This window comes from Betta splendens, chromosome 4 (genome assembly GCF_900634795.4).
Source record: "Betta splendens chromosome 4, fBetSpl5.4, whole genome shotgun sequence".
Taxonomy (NCBI): domain Eukaryota; kingdom Metazoa; phylum Chordata; class Actinopteri; order Anabantiformes; family Osphronemidae; genus Betta; species Betta splendens.
Window position 1 is genome coordinate 589643 of NC_040884.2, and position 22878 is coordinate 612520.

General features: G+C 47.9%; 3 protein-coding genes across 13 annotated transcripts; 1 reads left to right on the plus strand and 2 right to left on the minus strand.

Moving 5' to 3' along the window:
* Positions 1 to 21: 21 nt before the first annotated feature.
* Positions 22 to 11431, minus strand: reep6 (receptor accessory protein 6). Of its 8 annotated transcripts, none has more exons than XM_055508563.1 (9): positions 11194 to 11431; positions 10618 to 11133; positions 10312 to 10472; positions 9589 to 9669; positions 1852 to 1945; positions 1307 to 1445; positions 1065 to 1233; positions 861 to 985; positions 22 to 600 (listed from the first exon to the last, which is right to left on the minus strand). In XM_055508563.1, the coding sequence occupies exons 1-9, from the start codon at positions 11283 to 11285 to the stop codon at positions 589 to 591; spliced, it is 1389 nt and encodes a 462-aa protein (XP_055364538.1). In that variant the 5' UTR covers positions 11286 to 11431; the 3' UTR covers positions 22 to 588. The 8 variants fall into 8 exon arrangements, 4 of the variants coding, with proteins under 4 accessions (XP_055364538.1, XP_055364537.1, XP_055364540.1 ...); XM_055508562.1 differs by having other exon boundaries at positions 843 to 985; positions 11194 to 11427; XM_055508565.1 differs by lacking the exon at positions 9589 to 9669 and having other exon boundaries at positions 843 to 985; positions 11194 to 11426.
* Positions 11376 to 13523, plus strand: zgc:113223 (uncharacterized protein LOC541424 homolog). Its single transcript, XM_029146001.3, has 7 exons — positions 11376 to 11490; positions 11719 to 11843; positions 12408 to 12482; positions 12667 to 12762; positions 12951 to 13079; positions 13174 to 13335; positions 13413 to 13523. The coding sequence occupies exons 1-7, from the start codon at positions 11376 to 11378 to the stop codon at positions 13521 to 13523; spliced, it is 813 nt and encodes a 270-aa protein (XP_029001834.2).
* A 2625-nt stretch (positions 13524 to 16148) lies between these two features.
* Positions 16149 to 22864, minus strand: LOC114853941 (excitatory amino acid transporter 5-like). 4 transcript variants are annotated; one of them, XM_055508567.1, is made up of 11 exons: positions 22787 to 22864; positions 21252 to 22685; positions 20502 to 20581; positions 20173 to 20388; positions 19514 to 19556; positions 19234 to 19441; positions 18992 to 19091; positions 18299 to 18817; positions 18043 to 18177; positions 17858 to 17960; positions 16149 to 17337 (listed from the first exon to the last, which is right to left on the minus strand). In XM_055508567.1, the coding sequence occupies exons 2-11, from the start codon at positions 21483 to 21485 to the stop codon at positions 17167 to 17169; spliced, it is 1809 nt and encodes a 602-aa protein (XP_055364542.1). In that variant the 5' UTR covers positions 21486 to 22685; positions 22787 to 22864; the 3' UTR covers positions 16149 to 17166. The 4 variants fall into 4 exon arrangements, with proteins under 4 accessions (XP_055364542.1, XP_029003696.1, XP_029003693.1 ...); XM_029147863.2 differs by having other exon boundaries at positions 18299 to 18493; positions 18584 to 18817; positions 21252 to 22859; XM_029147860.2 differs by having other exon boundaries at positions 21636 to 22859.
* Positions 22865 to 22878: the final 14 nt, after the last annotated feature.

Sequence of the window (22878 nt, forward strand, 5' to 3'; positions counted from 1 at the left end):
GGAAACAAAGTTGATGATTCCTGACGGTTTCCGTTTAATTTTATTGTGATTCACATTTTTCTTATTCAATTTTAAAATTATATGTAACACTAACACACAGTGGAAACATGAGAACATGCGAAGAGCCTTAAACCAGGAGTAACAGCCGGAGATGATGATGACGTTCAAAAGGAAACTAACACCTGCGATTATCACAGCAAATAATGAACAGCTTTAACGTCACCGGACGTCGTGCGGGATGTCATGGCCCACCAGGCAGCAGCGCCACCTGGTGGGCGACACGCGGCATGACTGCGTCAGGAAACAACCAAGCTTATGAAAGCTACGGTTACGAGCTGCACTAGACAGTAGGTGACACTGCATCATCTTTAAAATGAACAGTACACGTTTATTTCTTTAGTGGCTTTAAACTGGTGTCAGGTTCTTCACACAAACAAACAAAAAACAAACAGCAGGAACAGCTTGGTATTCAAAGTTTTGCAACCGCTACAGGCTACATATTGAGTTTATCAGCTCCCATTGATCCTGTCTGGGATGAGACAGGGGGAGGAAGAAGCCTTTCTCGCCGAGCCTCCTCTTCCTCTGCTGCTATCTGAAAGACTGACACACATCGCATTCATGATCTGATGATTAACAACCTAAATGACAGTGACAGGTTAGAGCTGAGCAGACAAAACAACATCATTCTACTGAATTTTAGAAAAAAGTCCCACTTTTCTTTATTTGTATATTAAACAGCAGTGAACAGTAATAGAACTATCTTAGGCTGTTTACAGGATTCAGTTTGAGCATCTACGTAACAAATTGATGTGAGTGGACCAGCTGCAGGAGTTTTGACCTACCGGTTGCTCTTCACTCACATGTGATGGACCCACTTCAGCAGCTGATGTTTCACCTGATGGACGTGGTAAAGCTTTGGCCCCGGGCTGAGCGTCTGGTGGCTGTGGACTCACCAGAGCTTTGTTCTTCACCAGGGTGGACAGAACTGAAAGGAGGAGAAAGGATCATTTACGTGTGAACTAGGCCGTGTACGTGCTGTGCTACTGCAGCTCGCTGGGCCGGACCTTCTCTGGTGAGGGTCTCTGCAGCGCTCATGGCCTTGCCGCTCAGGTCGCTGACCATGTTGTCCACTGTGGCCTCATGGCGGAGGAAGATGGGCCGAACCACTTTGTTGTAGAGAATCTGGGAGCCGTTCCACGTCACTGGAGCCATGCACCACAGCAGGAAGAGACACTGAAAGCACAGAGCCACACAGCTGGATCACTGCAGGCAGCTTGTTGATCAGCGCCCGGAGGGCTCCTCTCACCTTGAACGCGTAGTAGAAGGGAAACCAGTAGAGGAAAATGTCAGAGAAGAACTCGCCCAGACTGAAGACGCCGTACACCACCCAGTAGGTCAGCCATTTGGTGTCATCTTCCTTACTTGGACTTTCAATGGCTTTAATTCTGCAGAAACAACCAGAGCTGACGCCATATGAGCCGTTTCTGTGCGAGGGCCTGACTTTCTGTCCCGGTCAGAGACCTGTGATCCCTCCTCACCTATTTCCTCTCTAGTCCTGTTATCCTCTGCTCAGCTGTCTTCTCATGATTTCTACCTGCTGTTCGCTGCTGAGCTGAGCCTAAGGGATCCAGCTTCCTGTTCTATCGGTTCTGTCTGACCCGAGCATCAAACACAAGAGCAGTCAATAAACTGAGCTTCTAGAAGCTATAGGCATTGTGTCTGACTCTGTTCGGTGATGTTTGTTAAGATAACACAAGCACTTTACTTATTACTAGAAAAATAAAATGTTCCCATGTGGAGAAAAAAAGTAACAATATGAAAGAAGCAGGTAGTAAAAGAAGAAATACTCACGAATAATACGCTGGGTAGACAAAACCGATGAGGTTGCAGAGGAGGGAGGCACCGTATCCGTACACCAGGTAGAGTCCAGTCAGTGACACAGCGCCTGGTCGTTACGGCAACACGTCAGACAGGAAACAGAGAGAAGAAGGTGAGCTTCTGAGGAAGCAACGATGTCTGAGAAGGAGTCACAGACGTTTCCTGTCTTTAAACAACAAGTCTGTAGCAAGATCTTAACACAAATAAGGATCAAACGCAGCAGGCGGACAAACAGGGAGCCAGACAGACAGCCAGACAGACAGGCAGGCAGCCAGACAGGCAGCCAGACAGGCAGGCAGACTGTTACATACTGTACACAGGCAGGCAGGCAGACTGATACACAGACAGACAGACAGACAGACTCAAACATAGGCAGGCAGGCAGACTCATACATACACAGGCAGGCAGGCAGAGAGGCAGGCAGACAGACAGGCAGACTGATACATGGACAGACAGACAGACTGACTGACTAACTGATACATAGGTGGGCAGGCAGGCAGACAGACAGACAGACAGACAGACAGACAGACAGACAGACAGGCAGACAGACAGACAGGCAGACAGACAGACTGATACAGTCAGGCGGGCAGGCAGGCAGACAATTCAGTTCAATTCAATTTTATTTATATAGCGCCAAATCACAACAAAGTTGTTTCAAGGCACTTTACAAAGTAAGGTTTAAAACCTCACAACGAAACCCAACAAATCCCACATACAGCAATCATTTAATTTGACAGCAACAGTGGAGAGGAAAAACTCCCTCTCTAACGAGGAAGAAACCTCCAGCAGAACCAGACTGGATGTGGGCGGCCATCTGCCTCGACCGGTTGGGGTGAGAGGATAGAGAGATAGAAAAGCACAGCAACAACAACAAGCAACAACAAGCAACAACAGAGCACAGGCAGGATGGTAGGACCAGGGACTGGATGCAGGCAGGATGGTTGGATCTGCAGCTGCCCATCACAGACACCAAACTTTGAGTCCAATGATACCTGTAGGTGAGGACAGAGAGGGAGAAAGAGTGGGGAGGAGAGAAGCACAACTACTGGACAGAAAGAGACAAGGTTAGTTAAACATGGGACAATGATGGGAGGTTATGGGACAGAGGAGGTAGAAGGAAACAGAGGAGCTCAGTGTATAAATTAAGTCCCCCAGCAGTCTATGTCTATTGCAGCTTAATTAAGAGATGGTTCCTGTGACTAACAATAATTGCCAGTGACCTGAACTATCTCTAACTATAAGCTTTATCAAAAAGGAAGGTTTTAAGCCTAATCTTAAAGGTGGAGAGTGTGTCAGCTTCTCGAACCTGAAGAGGGAGCTGGTTCCAGAGGAGAGGAGCTTGGTAGCTAAAAGCTCTGTCCCCTGTTCTACATTTAAACACTCTAGGAACCACAAGTAGCCCAGCGCTCTGAGAACGAAGTGTTCTGCTGGGAGCATAAGGAACTATAAGGTCTTTAAGATAAGAAGGAGCTTTATCATTGAGTACTTTGTATGTGAGTAGGAGAATTTTAAATTCTATCCTACATTTTACAGGCAGCCAGTGCAGAGAAGCTAATGTAGGAGAAATGTGATCTCTCTTTCTAAGTCCTGTCAGAACTCTGGCTGCAGCATTTTGAATGAGCTGTAGGCTTTTTAAGGAGCTGTTAGGACATCCTATGAGTAAAGAGTTACAGTAGTCCAGCCTAGAGGTAACAAATGCATGGATCAGTTTCTCTGCATCGCTCTGAGAGAGGATGCTTCTGATTTTAACTATATTTCTAAGGTGGAAGTAGGCGGTTCTGGAGATTTGTTTAATGTATGATGTAAAAGAGAGATCCTGGTCAAACATGACACCAAGGTTCCTCACAGTAGAATCTGAAGCTAATGTTATGCCATCCAGGGTGGCTATCTGACTCAATAGTGTCTCTTTCAGATTTTTAGGCCCAACAATAAGAATCTCGGTTTTTTCTGAGTTTAGTTGAAGGAAGTTTTGGGACATCCAGGATTTGATGTCTTTTAAACAACCCTGAATTTTGACTAGTTGATCTGTTTCATTTGGTTCCAAGGACATGTATAGCTGAGTATCATCTGCGTAAAAATGAAAATTAATAGAATGCTTTCTAATAATCTCACCTAGAGGAGACATATACAGGCTAAACAGAATTGGACCCAGCACAGAACCCTGTGGAACTCCATAGCTAATCCTTGTGCGTGTGGAGAATTTATCATTAACATGAACAAACTGGAATCTGTTCAACAAATAGGATTTAAACCATCCCAATGCTGTTCCATTAATCCCGATTTTATGTTCTAGTGTCTGTAATAGAATGTTATGATCAATTGTATCAAATGCAGCACTAAGATCTAACAGGACAAGGACAGAAACTAGACCATTGTCCGAAGCTAATAGAAGATCATTAGTGACTCTAACCAGAGCTGTTTCTGTGCTATGATGTTTTCTAAATCCTGACTGAAAATCTTCATACAGGTTATTCCCACTAAGGTGGTCAGATAATTGTTTAGCCACGATTTTTTCCAGAATGTTGGAAATAAAGGGTAAATTTGAAATGGGCCTATAGTTGGCTAGTTGTCCAGGGTCAAGGGTTGGTTTTTTCAATAGAGGTTTGACCACAGCCACCTTAAAAGCCTGTGGTACATAGCCTAGTTGTAAAGATTGGTTGATTTGATTTAATATGGATGAGCTGATTAAAGGTAGAACTTCTTTGAGTAATCTGGTTGGGATTGGATCTAAAAGACAAGTGGACGACTTGGAAGAGTTAATTATTGAGGCTAACTCCATATAAGATATGGGGAAGAAGCTGTCTAGGTAAGACAGAGGATTTAATAAATTTAAAGTTGATGGATCTAGACAGTGCTTTCTGTCATTTGGAAGAAGTCGCTGCTGAATGTTTTTTCTAATGATGAAAATTTTATTAGTAAAGTAGTTCATAAAGTCATTGCTGCTGAGATTTAAGGGGATAGTAGACTCAATACAGCTATGACTCTTTGTCAGCCTGGCTACAGTGCTGAAAAGAAACCTGAGGTTGTTTTTGTTTTCCTCAATTAGGGAGGAATAATATGTTTTTCTAGCAGCACAAAGTGCTTTTTTATATTTCATTAGACTGTCCTTCCATGCAATGCAGTTTACATTTATTTTGTTGGAACGCCACTGTCTTTCTAGTTGTCTAGTCCTTTGCTTTAGGCTGCGGATGTCTGAGTTATACCACGGAGCTAACCTCCTCTGATTCACTGTCTTCTTCTTCAGAGGAGCCACTGTGTCTAACATTGTACGTAGAGAAGCTGCAGCATCATCTACAAGACATTCAACCTGTTCATAAGGATTAAGGTGACTGTTCTCTGTGTATCTACAAGACATTGAGGCAAAAGATGATGGAATCATCTGCTTGAATCTGGCAACAGCGTTGTCAGATAAACATCTGCTATAGTAACATTTCTTTCCAGCTGTTATAGGGTCAGTTGTGCTAAATTCAAAAGTTAATAAGAAATAGTCAGATAACAGAGGGTTTGGGGGAAGAACTATTAAATTATCAATTTCAACCCCATATGTCAGGACAAGATCTAGGGTGTGGTTAAAACGATGAGTGGGTTCATTTACCTGCTGTGTAAAACCAATAGTGTCTATTAAGGAGTTAAAAGCAGTGCTGAGACAGTTGCTGTCAACATCTACATGAATGTTAAAGTCTCCCACTACAATGACTTTATCTGTGCTAAGAACTAAGTCAGATAAGAATTCAGAGAATTCAGTTAAGAACTCTGAATATGGAGCAGGAGGACGGTAAACAATACAAAACACAACTGGTTTCTGAGTTTTAGAGTCTGGGTGAGAAAGGCTCAGAGTGAGGCTCTCAAATGAGTTATAACTATGTTTAGGTTTAGGAGTAATTAATAAATCTGATTTATAAACTGCTGCTACTCCTCCACCTCTACCTGTACATCTTGGAACATGATAGTTGATGTGACTCATTGGAGTCGACTCATTTAAAGTAACATATTCATCCTGCTGCAGCCAGGTTTCAGTGAGACAGAACAGATCTATGTGATGGTCACTTATCAAGTCATTTATGAAAAAGGATTTAGATGAGAGAGATCTGATATTTAATAAACCACACTTTATTAGCTTACTGTTACTTTGTTCTGTAAAAGGAACTGTTTTGATGTTTATTAATTTCTGGTAAGTCTCTCCTCTTTGATTTGTTTGTGACTTGTATAGTTTAGGTGGTCGAGAAGCAGACACAGTCTCTATGCGATAACTAAGACTAAGAGTGGGTCGCGGCTGTAGAGAACATGCAGAGAGGCGTGTAAGACTGCGACTCTGCGTCCTGGGCTCCACTCTGAGTTGTCACGGAGTGGGGGGACTAAGCAACATGGCCATGTTACTAGAGAGCAGAGAGGCTCCGTTCAACGTGGGATGGGCGCCGTCTCTTCTAATCAGCCCAGGTTTTCCCCAAAAAGTGCTCCAATTAGCCACAAAGCCCACATCGGTTGCAGGACACCACCTAGACAACCAGCGGTGGAGCGATGACAGCCGGCTATACATGTCATCGCTGGTCACATTGGGGAGGGGTCCAGAGAAAACTACGGAGTCCGACATTGTTTTGGCGAACGAACACACCGACTCAATGTTAGTTTTAGTGACTTCCGATTGGCGTAACCGGGCGTCATTAGCTCCTGCGTGTATTACGATCTTCGCGTACTTACGCTTATCCTTAGACAGGAGCTTAAGATAAGACTCAATGTCGCCCGCTCTGGCCCCAGGCAAACACCTAACTATGACCGCTGGATTCTCTAACTTCACGTTTCGGACTATGGAGTCACCAATGATCAGAGTGGGTTTCTCAGCGGGTGTGTCGCTGAGTGGGGAAAATCTGTTTGAAACGTGAAGCGGTTGGTGGTGAACCGTGGGCGCCTGCCTAAAGCTACGTTTCTTACGAGCCGTGACCCAGTCGTTGCCCAGCTGCCTGGGACCTGCCGGGGGACTGGTAGCAGCTAAGCTAGGAGGCTCCGCACCGGCTAAAGGGACCTGGCTAGCTGGCCTGTTTTCTAAAGTCCGAAGCCGAGACTCTAAGTCTAACAACCTCGCCTCCAACCCTGCAACTAGCGTACACCTATTACAGATACCATTACCATCACTAAAGGAGGCAGAGGATAAGCTAAACATAAGACACACCGAGCACCGAACAGAGCGAGAGGGAGAGGAAAAGGGGGAAGCCATAGCAGGAAAGTAAGCTAGGAGCTACGCTAGCGGAGAAAACACTTAGATAACAGTGTAAATTAGCAGGACGTTTAATGAAAGGAAAAGATGCTTGAGTGTTACAAGCTTGTTTTGCAACTTTTAGCAGTCGCTATCAGATATAAAATGATAATATTTAGAAACGAGCGGAGAGTAACGCTGTACACACACAGCGGCAGCAAACCTCAGTAACCGGAAGTGACGCGATACGCTTATCGTCAGTCAGCCAAAGCCAGACAGACAGGCAATCAGACAGACAGACATGCAGGCAGGCAGGCAGGCAGGCAGGTAGGCAGGCAGGCAGGCAGGCAGGCAGGCAGGCAGGCAGCCAGACAGCCAGACAGACAGACAGACAGACAGACAGACAGACAGACAGACAGACTGACTGACTGACTGACTGACTGACTGACTGACTGACTGAATGACTGACTGACTGACTGACTGACTGACTGAATGACTGACTGACTGAATGATACAGTCAGGCGGGCAGGCAGGCAGACAGACAGACAGACAGGCAGGCAGGCAGACAGGCAGGAAGGCAGGCAGGCAGGTAGACTAATACATACTGTGCACAGGCAGGCAGGCAGACTGATACATAGACAGACAGGTAGGAAAGCATACAGACAGACAGACTGACTGACTGATACAGTCAGGCGGGCAGGCAGACAGACAGACAGACAGACAGACAGCAGACAGACGGACGGGTGGGCAGACTGATACACAGACAGACAGACAGACAGACAGGCAGAAGGGCAGACTGATACACAGACAAACATACATACAGACAGAAAGACAGACAGACAGACAGACAGACAGACAGACAGACAGACAGACAGACAGACAGACAGACAGACAGACAGAAAGACAGGCAGGTGGGCAGGCAGGTGGGCAGACTGATACATAGACAGACAGGCGGACAGATTCATACATAGGCAGGTAGGCAGACTCATACATACACAGGCAGGCAGACAGACAGACCGGCAGGCAGGCAAACAGGCAGGCGGGCAGGCAGGCAGACTTATACATACTGTACACAGGCAGGCAGGTAGACTGATACATAGACAGACAGGTAGGAAAGCATACAGACAGACAGACTGACTGACTGATACAGTCAGGCGGGCAGGCAGGCAGACAGACAGGCAATCAGACAGGCAGACAGACAGACAGACAGACAGACAGGCAGGCAGACTGATACACAGACAGACAGACTCAAACATAGGCAGGCAGGCAGACTCACACATACACAGGCAGGCAGGCAGACAGACAGGCAGACTGATACATGGACAGACAGACAGACAGACAGACAGACAGACAGACAGACAGACAGACAGACAGACAGACTGACTGACTGACTGACTGACTGACTGATACATAGGCGGGCAGGCAGACAGACAGACAGACAGACAGACTGATACAGTCAGGCGGGCAGGCAGACAGACAGACAGACAAATCAGACAGACAGACAGGCAGGCAGACAGACAGGCAGGCAGGCAGGCAGCCAGACAGACTGACTGACTGACTGACTGACTGACTGACTGAATGATACAGTCAGGCGGCAGGCAGGCAGACAGACAGGCAATCAGGCAGACAGACAGATAGACAGGCAGACAGACAGACAGACAGACAGACAGGCAGGCAGCAGACAGACAAACAGACAGACGGACGGGTGGGCAGACTGATACACAGACAGACAGGCGGAAGGGCAGACTGATACACAGACAGACAGACAGACAGACAGACAGGCAGGCAGGCAGGCAGGCAGGCAGGCAGGCAGGCAGGTAGGCAGGCAGGCAGGTGGGCAGGCAGGTGGGCAGACTGATACATAGACAGACAGGCGGACAGGCTGGTGGGCAGGCAGGTGGGCAGACTGATACATAGACAGACAGGCAGACAGACTCATACATACACATGCAGGTAGGCAGTCAGGCAGACAGACAGACAGACAGAAAGACTGATACATACTGTACACAGGCAGGCAGGCAGACTGATACATAGACAGACAGGTAGGAAAGCAGACAGCGAGACAGACAGACAGACAGACAGACAGACAGACAGACAGACAGACAGACTGACTGACTGACTGACTGACTGACTGACTGACTGACTGACTGACTGATACATAGGCGGGCAGACAGACAGACAGACAGACAGACAGACAGACAGACAGACAGACTGATACAGTCAGGCGGCAGGCAGGCAGACAGACAGACAGACAGGTAATCAGGCAGACAGACAGACAGACAGGCGGGTGGGCAGGCAGGTGGGCAGACTGATACAGAGACAGACAGGCAGACAGACCCATACATAGGCAGGCAGGCAGACTGACAGGCAGTCAGGCAGACAGACAGACAGACAGACAGACAGACAGACAGACAGACAGACAGACAGACAGACAGACAGACAGGCTGGTGGGCAGGCAGGTGGGCAGACTGATATACAGACAGACAGGCAGACAGGCAGCTGTGTCGAATGGCTCCTACCTCTGATCAGCTTACGCTGCTGCTCAGTCATGGAGGCCGTTTGCTCGGCTGCCTGAGGACAATCTGCTCTGACTCTAGTGACTGTGGGAGACACCGAGCACCAGGCACCAGCCTGACATCACATCCTGCTCTGTGTGTCTGTGTGTGTCATTGAATGAATAGACGGCTGTTCTGGCCAGTACTTCAGACCTTGGTGGTCGCAGTGTGACCATCATGTTATCAGATCACATTAATTAATTATTTCTCGACTTTGTTTGATTTCTGCAAAACCTTATTTGCAAGATAGCTATTGAGCATCTGGACCAGACTGGACCGTGAATCCAACCCCCCGGTTTGAACACAGCGGCTGTTTAGTAGGGAGGTGGTGAGATTTCCCCCATTAAGGATTTAATATGAGTGAATGCAGTATCAGAAAGTTCTACTTGTGCCCACAGTGGACATTTACAGTAACCACTATTTAAAATGATCCAAGCAGCATTAGAGCCGAAGGTCTAAACATGGGACACACTCTGACCCAGGAAACCTCCAGAATTCTGCTTCCAGCAGAAGCTCAGTGCCCCTGGCACTTGGCTGCACAATGACAGAGGATTAACTGAATCCTCTTGTATTTTCCACTGACATGCAACCGGAAGGAATGCAGCCTAGGACCTGAAACTAGAACCATTGAACATGTTTCTATAACAGAATCAAGTGAAAGGCAGCAGGAGAACAAAGCTCACCTACCCCCCGCAATAATCTTCTTCTTTATTCCCGTCTTCTCCTCCAGCTTCCCCAGAAAGTCGGTCACCACGTTCTTCTCATTCAGAAACTTTTCAGCACGATCTTTGATGGAGGAGAGGACATTCAGGAGACCCATGGTTCCCAGCCAGCTCCTCGATCCGGTCCTAAGGACGGGTGTGAGGACGGGTGTGAGGCAGAAGCCCAGAAAGACTAATCCTCTGACAGCGCAATCTGCTTTACTGAGGAGGAGGGAGGATCCAACAGAACTTCATTTACTGTAAATGGAACAGAGGTGGATGAAAAGCTTACACTGGTGCGGCGAGTTGAGCCTTTGCATCAGTCCACAGCTCATCTTTCTTTTTCTGTGTGTGAGCCCGGGAACAATCCAAGAACCAAATCAGACAACCTTCTGAAGGAGGAGGAACAGTTCTAGAGGGACGATGATTTGATACGGAGGCTTTGGTCTCTGCATCGACCCTCCTTAACCAGGGAACCCCGCTGCTGCTGAGTTGTGGGATCAAATGTTTACCTCTGAGTTCAAGATGTGATGCGGTTTGACAGGGACAAGCCCAAACCTGGTCCCTGAGTGATGTCAGGATGACAGCAGCAAAGGGGAAGAGCCTTCCAGGAGGAATGTGAGTTGCAGGCCAACACACGTCCTTCTGGACAACAACGCTACAACCGTCTGTCGGAGCTGCAGACCAGCAGAGGAGATGAGAGGGTACCGGGCCGTCAAGTACACGCTGTTCATTTGCTGCTACGTCTTCTGGGTGAGTGTCCATGTCGGAGCAGCGGGTCACACAGGAAGGAGCTCCACCGCCAAAGCTGTTGCACAACATGCTTTTACTATTTTACTACTCTGCGGGTCGTGAAGTAATGTCTTACCTGTAGTCCTTGAGTGTCAGGGTTCTATCTATAAAAGCCTGATGTGCTAAAACTCCCAGACAAGTCGGCAGGCTGTGAACAGGAAGTGGCATCCAAAGAGCCCGCTGACTTTTCACATGTAGACAGATGTGACCTTGTAGCTGTCCCTAAAGACCAAGTAGATGAGGAGGTGCTAGAAAAACATGCAGGAGGTTCCAGGTCAACAACGTGTGTTTAACTTGGGCTCCGTTCCTCTGCAGGTAGTCAGCGCTGTCTTTATAGCAGTGGGCGTCTACGCCAAGGTCGCCAAGGAGACAGGTTGGTTAACATTCTAACTGTGACAAGTCTTTGGGCCCAGACGAGCCTAGGCCTTCAGGTTCTGTGTCTGTGTTACCTTGTTGGTTGATCTTCACCCTTTGTGTCTTTCTTTTTTTTGTGATCATATTGCTTCTCATATTTCTGACTGTGGTCAAAGCATGTGAAGCGCATGTTGATGCTTCTGTTGGTTGTAAAAGAAAGTTCAGACACTTCCTTCACCGTGTGCAGATGTGGTCGACACCCTGACTCTGGATCCAGCTCTGCTGCTGATCTTTGTTGGCTCCATCACGTTCCTCGTCACATTCCTGGGATGTTTGGGAGCCCTGCGGAACATCACCTGCCTACTCAAAGCAGTACGTCTGCATTTGTCTTTATTGTGCTGAGCTCAACTAGCATTTAGCTGAGTTGTGTGTGTAGTACTATAGAAAATATACGTGAACAAAAAGAGTTAAAGGTTAAATATCAATAACATTTATGCTCTGGACTGGAGAGTTCCCTAGTGACTGCTCCTTCACCGGCCACACATTCTGTCCCACATGCCCAGTTGGCTCCAGCAGCACAACGTACAGTATTTCATGGACATGTGTCCAGGCAGAGCTGCAAACGGTCCAACATAAAATATCATCTGAACCAAGTAAAACACAGGGAGCTGCCATAGCTGTGCTCACCAAAGTTTAAAGTTCCTTTATTTGTCTCCCAAGGGAGAAATTGTTCTTTGGATTGAAGATATGCTGTACCACATAACAAACACAAACCCAAACATACCACTGTGCATTCAAAAACTCAGAGCATTGCCTTCTTACCCCCGTATTGCTTTACTAGACACCTAGACTCCCTCCTTTCCCTATACAGTCACAACATAAATTCAGGTACTATTAAGTATTTAGTATTCAGCTGTGGATCGCTTGTTCCTGCAGTTTCTGGGGATCCTGGCCGTAGTTCTCCTCCTGCAGGTTGCCGCTGGCGTCGTGGGATACATCTTCACAGACATGGTATCAGAAACTGTGAAATAAATACATTCCAGGGGTGTTTGTGTGGAAAAAGGTAGAAGTCTTCAGTCCTTACGTCACCTCCTGGTCTAAAGTCAGATGATTGGTTTCTGAATGTCAACCTGTTTCATCTGTGGGGGTGTAGTACTGTAGTTCCACTCAGTTGCTCTTTGTCTCCTTTGTCCAGGTGATGGAGAGGACGGACCGGCTGCTGATGAAGGCCATTGTCCTCTACAGAGAGGACCAGGACCTGGAAAATGCCATCGACTTCGTCCAGAAGAAGGTAACGGACCAACCCCAGCCTCAGCAGCAGCTTCAGGGACAGTAATGCAATGAAAGTAATAGTGAAATGCCTTAATAAATGCAACACTACAGGATGAAACAAAGCACAAAGTCCAGTCTTGGCTTCAGTGGACCTAGCTAGTGATCAGTCCAGCGGGTTTACAGGTAGTTAAGTGATGGTGTTTGCAGTTCCAGTGCTGTGGAGTTGAGAGCTACAAGGACTGGTCCCAGAATGTCTACTTCCAGTGTTCTGACACCAACCCTAGTGTAGAGTCCTGTGGGGTTCCCTTCTCCTGCTGTGTTGGTCTGCAGAACCAGGTCAGCACCGTATCCTGTGTGTCTGTGGGCCCAGTGTGGTCACAGCAGGTGTCCTTGTTGGAGACACATCTGGCTTCTTCTGTTTGACCTTCAGACGGTGCTGAACACAATGTGTGGCTATGGGAAGCAGCGGCTGCAGGAAAATCTGGCCCAACGACAGATCTTCACGGTGGGCTGCCTGACGAGTATCGTGCGATGGACTAAGAACAACCTGCTGCTGGTGGCGGGTCTGACCGGAGGCCTGCTGCTGCTCGAGGTCACATGTATATACAAGGATGCTGTCTGCTTGATGATGTAGCTGTAGCCGACTAATAATCTGTTGTCCTCCCACAGGTGGCCATGATCTGCCTAGCTGCTGCTCAGGTCTGTTGGATTAACAAGGTCCCGCAACAAGCACAAAGCAAAAAGCAGAAGGACGACAGCATCGACTTTCCTCCGTTTTAGAAGTCAGATGACAAGTAAATTGGTTTCATCTGATCTTTCCCAGAAGAGTCAGAGATGGATCTGTGTGGCCTTCTCTTTATTTTGGTTTGTCACTGAGGCAGTTTCCCTTTAACTTTAACTCATTTTAAAAGATCATCAATCCTTGTTCTGCTACTGTCCATAGCAGGTTCAAATGCTTCATTGGACTAAAGGTGTCCACCGGCTGTGACTCACATTCCCTTTTTTTATTTATTTCCCAATAAAGCATACTGTAGATCAAAACTCCACAAGCCTGAGGACGTTCTGTCAAACACACAATCACAGCAACACATCTCAAAGAAAAAATGTGGAAGCTAAGTAGTGGCCTCTGGAGGCCGCACATTTATCCTCCAGCCTTCTCTCTTCACACTCACAAAGCCACTTGGATGAAAGGTGAACCGTTCAGTCGCCATGATAACCTCACTAGGGGCAGCAGTGGCTGAAGAGGCCACCAACCATTGGAAGGTTTGATTCCTGGCTTCCCCAAGTGTCCCTGGGCAAGACGCGGAAGCCCAAGTTGCCCCCGGTGTCAGAATAAGCTGAATAGCAGCTCTGGTATTAGTGTTTGTGTGAATGAATGGGTGAATGTGAATACAGCGTTTGAATACCACCAGGTAGAAAAGCTTCAGACGACTGTTGGTGTCTCAAATTTGAGTTGATGAGATTTTGAGTTAATGTTTCAGTATTATGTTCACTGTTTGTAGGTAAACAGGAGGCACTGCTGCTGATGTCCATAACAATAAGAATAATAATAACAACTAGAATAGGAATAACATCTCACAACAGCATAATAAATAAAAAGTACAGCTATAGAATTAAATTAGGTTGGCTATACTATACAGGTATGCATAGTAAGTATGGAGTCATAGGAGGGGTTATTGTATATTGTTTAAATAAAATATAAATATTTCAGTGTACATTTTTCTAGTTATGAGTTGTGGTGTGGGAGGTAGTTAACAGTGTTCATTTTATAGTTTGATCACAGCAGGTAAGAAGGATGTGTGATATCTCTTCTTCACAGCGAGAATCAATTAGTCTACTAAATTAAATAAGAAATCAGTCAGACTAAAGCTGGTCTCCAGAGCAGACAGTGAGTCCTCCAGTGGGACCTCACTTCAACATACAGGATGGCTGATGCCACCACAGAGTAGTAGAAGGTCTTCAGGAGTGGCCCCCTCACTCCAAAAGACCGCAGAAATTAAGTATGACTCGGTACTTGAACAGCTTGTTAAAATTACACCACCTTAGACACATTGTCTGCTTATTCGAATTAATAACCAAAACTATACTCTGATTGATTCCATTTCAAGGTAGAGATGCGTGGAGCTTGGGTGCTATGCCGTGTCTGGCGCGGTGGTGGGGGGATGCCTGGTGGTTGGGAGTGCGTGCCTGCCTAAGGGACTGGGGCAACGGGGCTGGTGGATTCTGGAGTGGCCACATGGGTCCCCTGCGGTGGGGGTGTGGTGGCTGCTGGGACCGGCAGTCCGGTGCCGGAGTAGGGCCGTTTGGAGGGTTGGCGTGTGCCTGTCTGAGTGGAAGCACTTGCCAGCGGACCTGGGGATGAAGGCCAGGGTGCCCTGTGTCGAGGGGGTCCCTCTGGGGGTGTCTGCCTGTGTCTGGAGGGGTGTTTCCCCCCTGGGACAATGCCCCTGTTCAGGTGGGGCGCTGCCTGCCCTAGCGGTCCGACATCCTACGGTAACTGCTCGGGCCCTGGGTGGGGGTTGGCCCTCCAGCAGAGCTAGTCTGGAACCTGGCTCTGTGGACCCTGGAACCTTGCTTCCTAACTACATAACTCCACACTCATCCACGTAGGTCTGTGGGGGGCGTCCTACTGGAGGAGCAACCGGGGCTACTGAGAAGTAGTTCCACCAAACCGTCCCTCCTAAGTGGGATGCTCTGCAGTTTTAACTGCATTAGTCATACATACTCATCCAGGTTCCCTGCCTCCAGGGGGACCAGTGAACGGCGCTTTCATATGACAGCTCTGTCTGCTGGACAGACTTTCAGTGCACTCTAGTTCCATACATTCCGCCCACCCACATTCAAGCTTAGTTGCAGGGCTTTGCAGGCCAGAGACCTGGTGTCTGATAACTTTGTGATCAGAATGCAGTGTAAACCTACAGAACAGCCCAGCGGCACCAGAGGTCCACAGGAGGCCACCAGGTCCTGCTGCCATCGTCAGTGTAAGCTGTAAGGGATTAGCTGCACAGGCACCTGTGACTGCTGTCACGCGTACATGCTCACGCTTCCTTGATTGGATTAACGAGCACAGGACTCAATGCAGGAAGCTGCTAAGAAAGGCTGCAGTGACAACATGTTTGACCACAGAATGAGCAGCAGAACTTCAGCAGTCTTTGGTCATAATAACACGCACGCACGCACGCACGCACGCACGCACGCACGCACGCACGCACGCACGCACGCACGCACGCACGCACACTCTCACACACACACTCACACACTCACACACACACACACACACTGATTTCACTACGTTTGCACCAAAAGCTTTAACATCCAACATGATGTTTTGAGTTGAGCCAAAAGTTCCTTCTGTCCCAAGACCTGGCACTCTAAGTCTCATTCAGCTCTGACTGAGTCTGTTCGTAAGAAACAATGGTCAATGGTTTATTTTCAAACACAAACAATCACATCACATGAAGTCCAAAAATCCACATTCCACATCGAAGTTTGTGGACCAACAGTCAGATTAAGGCAGGTCTGGTTTTCTACTCAAACCACAACTTTAAGGTTTAAGTTGATAACAAATCAGCTGTCGGTTATGATTTCTCTTGAGGTTTTGTCAAACTTGAACTGTAACAAAACAGATGAGGTAGTTGAGTAAAGCAGAAGCTGAGTTTAATCCATGTGAGTGGACAAAAACACAGAACCTTCTGTGGAAACACAAGTACCCCGCTTTTATGTAGTCAAGCAGGTTTCAAAGAGGTAAAACCCAACAAGCATCTCGGGTCTTGATTCACCTTCGTTAACAAAAAAAAGAAATTGTGTATCTAGGTTTTTCATTTGGTTTAGTGTCATTAAACAAGATCAAATTCACTATCCGAGCCAGAGTCCAGCACTCACCTGGACCCGAGGACCAAAGGCCAAGATGTGCTGAAGCGTACAGTACATACACTAGGCCTCACAGAGGCGGTTCCCCTAGAACACAGAACCTACAGCACCTGGTTTGAACGTTGGCTCCCAATGAAGCCAGTCACAGCGAAAGCCAGCAAATACAACCGACAGAAAGTAAAGAGCACTTCGGTTCAGCTTCAACAGATCAGCAGCTGCTTGTCACTGAGCCTTGACCCATCGGTTTTCAGACGTGCTTTAGAGCCTTTCTCAGCGTTCCCATCATGCACCTGTGGTCTGGGCTTTTTTCATTCATTTTCTCTGAAGTCAAACGTGACATCTGAGTTTTAGCAGTTAGTTCAGATGAACAATATAAATAATCAATCACTCATCCCGTTACTGTACAGGTGCCAGGAGATGGCAGGTCTGTTTGACCGGGCCGGACCGGTACCACAGTGGGTAGCACTGTAGGACGACGCTTCACATCCAGCTCCATTAGCGTCATGTGGACGGCTGCAGGCGCTTCAACGCCACAGCACACGGGTAGCGCTGCTCACACCTGGCAGATGTTGTAGTAGATGGTGTGCGCTCGCCTGCCACATGCCGAGTCGCCCGTCACTTCGTACACACACTCTCTGTGTGAGTGGACGTCTGTCATTGGCACATCCACGCTGTGGCAGCTCTTCTGAGTGTGAGGGTTCTGTGTGCCGTAGGACGGCACCGACTGGAGGAGAGAAACACATGCACATGGATCATCTAGGGGTTTTTGGCTCTATCTTGTATTGTCCTGTGTCTCTTTTCAGCCAGTGTTTCAGTGTGAACAACAGTTGGTTCAAAGTTAGAACCTTTAGTGGAGACCACATTTCTGCTACATTTCTGTCTTTGTTGTACTGCTCCTCACTGACAAAGCTCCTAGTGCTCTACTAGTGGGTCCTAGTTTCTTGCTGTAGAATGTGTAGAATGGGAGGCAGCGCTTTTAGCTGCTGTACCAAGCTCTTCTGTTCACTCCTTCCTTCCACTAACAAGTCTCCAGTGAACTGGTGTGGTGGTGTCCTTGTTCTCCTAGTTGTTCTGGACTTTTCTACAGATATCAAACTTTGCAGCTGTCCCTCACCTCAGCCTGGCTCTTCCTGTCCACTGTCTCCTGGTGCAGATCAGAGGGATTTGTTGTGTTCTCCGTGTGACACCTGTGATGTTGTTTGATTTATAAATCTGCACAGACATGCGTTACAGGGTGCCTTTACCTGTCCAGCTCCGCCTAGCGGGAAATCTTTTCGACAAAGGTGAGCAATAATTCCTGCTGCAAGGGCGTCACCCAGCACATTGATCATAGTCCGAAACCTGTCACTGTGGAGAGAAACAAGAATGCCATGAGACCAGACAGACTTGAGGAGTTTGATGACTATGCATAAATGCTACTGCTACTTACAGGATCCAATCAATGGCCACAATCAGAGTGATGTCATCTGGAGGCAACCCCACTGAAGTGAGTACAATCACCATGGTAACCAGCCCAGCCTGGGGGATTCCTGCTGCACCGATGCTGGCAGCTGTAGCCGTGATGCTGCAATGTAAAAGGTAATCTGATAATTTATCTGATTCATGCAGTTCTTTTTGCTTAGACAGCAACAGTTTCACCGCTTTGAGAGCAAACAGCAGGTGGGAGAGTGTGGATCTTAGTGTACCTGATGGTGATCAGCTGACCAAAGTCCAGCTCATAGTCGTTGACCTGAGCGATGAAAATGGCAGCCACAGCCTCGTACAGAGCCGTGCCATCCATGTTGATGGTGGCTCCCACAGGGAGGACGAAGCGAGCAATCTGCCTCTCGACACAACAGTTCTCCAGCAAACACTTCATGGTGATGGGCAGCGTAGCCGAGCTGAGGACACACAGAATATGAGGGAAGATACAATAAGAACTGGTGCAAACCCAGGTGAGCAGCTGAACCATAACTGTCCTGGACTCTGACCTGGAGGAGGTTGCCAAGGCGATCACCATGGCCTGCAGCAGCCCGCGGATGTATGAGAAAGGGTTTTTCCTCGTGAGCAGGAAGTAAAAGAGCGGCAGGAGGATGAGCCCGTGGACAAAGAGCCCGGCAAGCACGGTGATGCCGTACCAGCCCAGCTTCCTCCCCAGGGTGCTCGGGTCCTGCATGTCCAAGATCTTCCCCGCCACCAGGAAGATGATGCCAAAAGGAAAGTACCTGAGGGAGCAAAACGCTCAGGTTGATGTTGATACTGTACTTCAGACAAGGGGAAATATCAAAATCAAAAGTGAGCTGTTGGGTGAGTGTTAATGTGCCAGTGAATGTAAAGGTTCTGTTAGATGGAGCTTGGCCATTTTAGTGACTTTAAAGCTGCGTGTGTTGTGAACTTACCACACGGCGGCGTTGATGATCTTCATAACGCACTCGTTGATGCACTGACACACATTGATGAGTGGCAGCCCTCGCTCTCCCATCCTGCCCAGCAGCAGACCTGAAACACACATTTGCATTTACTCAGAGGCAGAACCAATATTTACAGCTGCTTTACGGCATTTACTGCTTCTATGTAAGTGTGTAGAACTGCAGCATGACTAAAGGTTTGCTTGCAGACCTTAGGCTCCTGTGCTGCTCACCCATGGTGGCAGAGAAGACCACGATGCCCAGGACATTCATCTGTTGGCTGCTGCCTGGACTTATCCTGTACACGACCTCAGGGGCCGGAGTCAGCTCCAGATACACCGTCCGACCTTTGGTATCACGGTCATCAGGGATGACATAGACAAAATTGGGCTGGATGGTTCTGCTTGGGACTTTGAGGACCGGAACCAGGTCAGTTTTGTACTGAAAAAGCACAGTAGGTCAGTTCACAGAGACATCACAAAGCTGCACAGTTGGTTTTGTTCTGGCTCACACCTGCTGAAACGTGGCCTCGATCAGATTAGAGGGAACCATGTTTCTGTGGAGAAAAACAAGCAGGCGATTATTACTATTCAGTGAAAACTCAATCAAATCTGTATCAGTGCAAACAAGAATAACAAGCCCTGAAGCCAGCGGCCACAAAATGATGGTGTCGGATCCTGTTTGGATCAAACAGAGTTCTCCTAGAGACCCTCCTCATGAGCAGTGATAGACCTTACCAATGTCTGCAGCTCATCAGTGCTGTGAAGATGGAACCACTCAAGTGGGAATCAGTGCATAAACACTGAGCAGCATGAAGGGAACCAGTCCAGATCAGCTGATCTGCAGCAGGAGTGAGAGGTCGACCTGCTCGTGAAATCAGGCACGAGAGTCCAGTCTGCCAACGTGCTGCAGCAGAGATCACTGACTCGGTTAATCTGTCACTCATCCCAGCGGGATTACTAAAAATACAGCGATCAGCCGAGTGTGTAATGGGATTCATGCACGTTTCTACAAGTTGTTCTCAGTGTTTAGAAGCCGTCATCTGCTCACATAATAAAGCTTCAGCCTCCACAGCACTCGTAGAGTGACGCTGCTGCACTGGACAGAGACATTGCCTTCTATGACCAGTAACTCATGTGCAAACCTCCGGGCTGACCTTTGACCTGCCTCACCTGATGAGGTCCAGCAGGGCGTCGGCTGACGTCATGACGGGCCCCCCTCCCAGTCGATTGCTTTCCACCTCCGTCCCCACGCCTGGTTTGATGATGACAACCAGCACGATGCCCACCACCACAGCGATGAAGGTGGTCCACAGGTAGTAGGTAACGGTGAGGACACCCATTCGACAGCACGCCTTCGACTCCATCGACGACAGACCCGACATCAAACTGCACATACAACAAACACATTTGTCCTCACCTCTTATAACACCGCTGTGGTTTCCCTTTTTGTGGCGACTGTTGGACACATGTTGTTACTGTGTGACACCACATGGACATACCTGGAAGTGATGAGAGGAAGAATGAGCATCTTCAGCATCCTCATCAGCAGTTCTCCAGGAAAAGAAAAGTAGATTTTAGCCTGTGGAGAAACAATGGCACATCATTATCAATGTTGATCTGAGCTCAGGTATCGACTGTCTGAAATGAAACCTCTACCGATGTTGCTCACGCGATTCAATACACAAAGCACAGGAATGAGGTTTACGGTGAACCCACCAACACTGCATGAACATGAGTCACCCAACGACACCAAGCCTGTCTCCGATTACTCATACAGTATCTAACTCGTGGCTTCCTGTTCAGCCCCAGAAACCAGCATCTGACCTTGTGAAGAGCAGCGTGTTTGTATCCACGTAAAAGGATGGTGTCGTCCTGTGAGGAGGCTGCATAGTCTGGGTCATCTCAGCTGGCAGCACCAGCGTTTCAAGGTTCTGCGTGGTCCCTACACAATTCTACATAGCTGATACAACATGACCCCAAGGGCCTGAGGGGACAGCTCCCACACTCCACCAGAACATCTTAACTGAGAGGACGCTGACAGCAACGTAGTGAATGGACAGATTAATAAGTATAGACTTAAAAGGCTCCACCATTTCTGTACAGGACTAGTTACTGGGTCTGAAGGAAACCATCAATCAAGAGAGACTGGGCAGATTTCAGCTCTGACACACGTTGAACGTGTGTAATTACACGCCTTATGGCAGGTTCTCTCCTCAGACTAGTTTCCTGTCAGCCCAGTCTGGGCCTACCTGTGTGGACATCTGGGTTCCTCTCAGCATGAACCCCAGCATGCAGCCGGTAGCCACAGCGATCACCGATAGCGTCAGTAGCCCGTTCCTTTTACAAAAACTCTTCACGTTCCTCTTGAGATCTCCGCTCAGCATCACCTGGAGGAAGGCCTTGAGCCGATTCCCCATTGTCCTGCTCGACCTGGGGTCCGGCCGCGGCTCCTCATTGCTGCTCGGTAAAAGAAGCTCCTCCATTGCTTTGAAGACTTCTATGCAGCAGGTTGAGGAGCTGAATGCTGAAGGATTAAGTCATCACGGCCTGAGCAGAGCCTCTGCAGCCCTGCAGGCCTCAGGCGGACTTACAGCGACTAAGAGGCTTAAATAGGGGCAGATAACCTCACCCACCTTGCTCCGAAAGGAACGTGCTGCTGCTGTGCCGTCAGTTTTCCATGGTTTGGGTCAAAAGATCCTGCCTGCGAGGTGTTGGTGTCAGCAGGTGGCGCAGCAGGATGGCTGAATTATGGTTTTCACACGTTAAAGGTCCGCTGCCATCGATGAGCACAGCGAGGGAACCTAGAAATTCACTTACATTATCTGTCCACACAGATATGTGACCCAGGAAATTTATTTACAGTATCCGGGTAAAAGAATGTCACAGTCTGAGCCCGACCCTAGAGGCATCACTTCCCATTATGCCACGTGGCAGCCCGATCACATTCAGAACATTACCCAGCCTTTATCCCCAGGTGTTCTGTCCTGACCCACCTCTGCTATCCAGCAGCAGCAGCTTCTTGCTGGGTTCTGAGACGCCAACCATCTCGTTTCCTTTACACAAAAGTAAATTCATGACTCGAACTACTGCAGAGTTCCTTCTTTAATCTCACATGCTCTTGTTGATCACATTACATCCAACCTAAACCAGGAGCCTGCACACATCCAGATCATAGCGCTGAACAAAGCCTGCTCCAATTGGTGTCAGTAAACAACCAAGTCTGATGCATCGGCCCTAATCCAATCAGTGCTGCTAAAGGCCTGGATCAGGCTGGTCCATGAAGCGGTGCTAATGTCTCCGGAAGCAGCTGTGACGAAGCCAACACAAATCTACACAGGCGATAACCAAATACGTGTATTCACACTGTATTAGAGGACGCTCATACTGTTGTACTGCCATTAGAGGTGTTTAGTATTACAGTAGAATGTGTCTGCATGAGAAGTACTGGTGAGCTTCCAAAGTAAAAGCCCGTAGACCGAGATGCTCTATGTGAGGCCAGTGGAGCTGGGCCGGATTCTGCCAGAGTCGCCTTCGTTTTTGCATGTTTGGGCTTTAGTAGATCTTCAGTCTTAACTGCTGTTCAAAGATGATGATGCTTCTCAGCAGTTGTGTTCACAGGATTCACCTCATTATTCAGATTTTCTCTTCTAAATTGTGTCTTTAATCCCTCCAACTTCAAACACCTGTTTTAATAAGAGCAGTAGATTGTGAAAAGACTTTGAACTGGACTGAAGCATTCACTTCCATGTTTCTGTCTGTCTTTTAAAAATGCCACCTGTCTGACCATTTCTTCCTATGGTTCCTCATTCAGAGTGTAAGAATCCGCTCGGCTGTGCTTTGGTCGTCCCCCAGCAGGGAAACATTTAAGTGTAACCA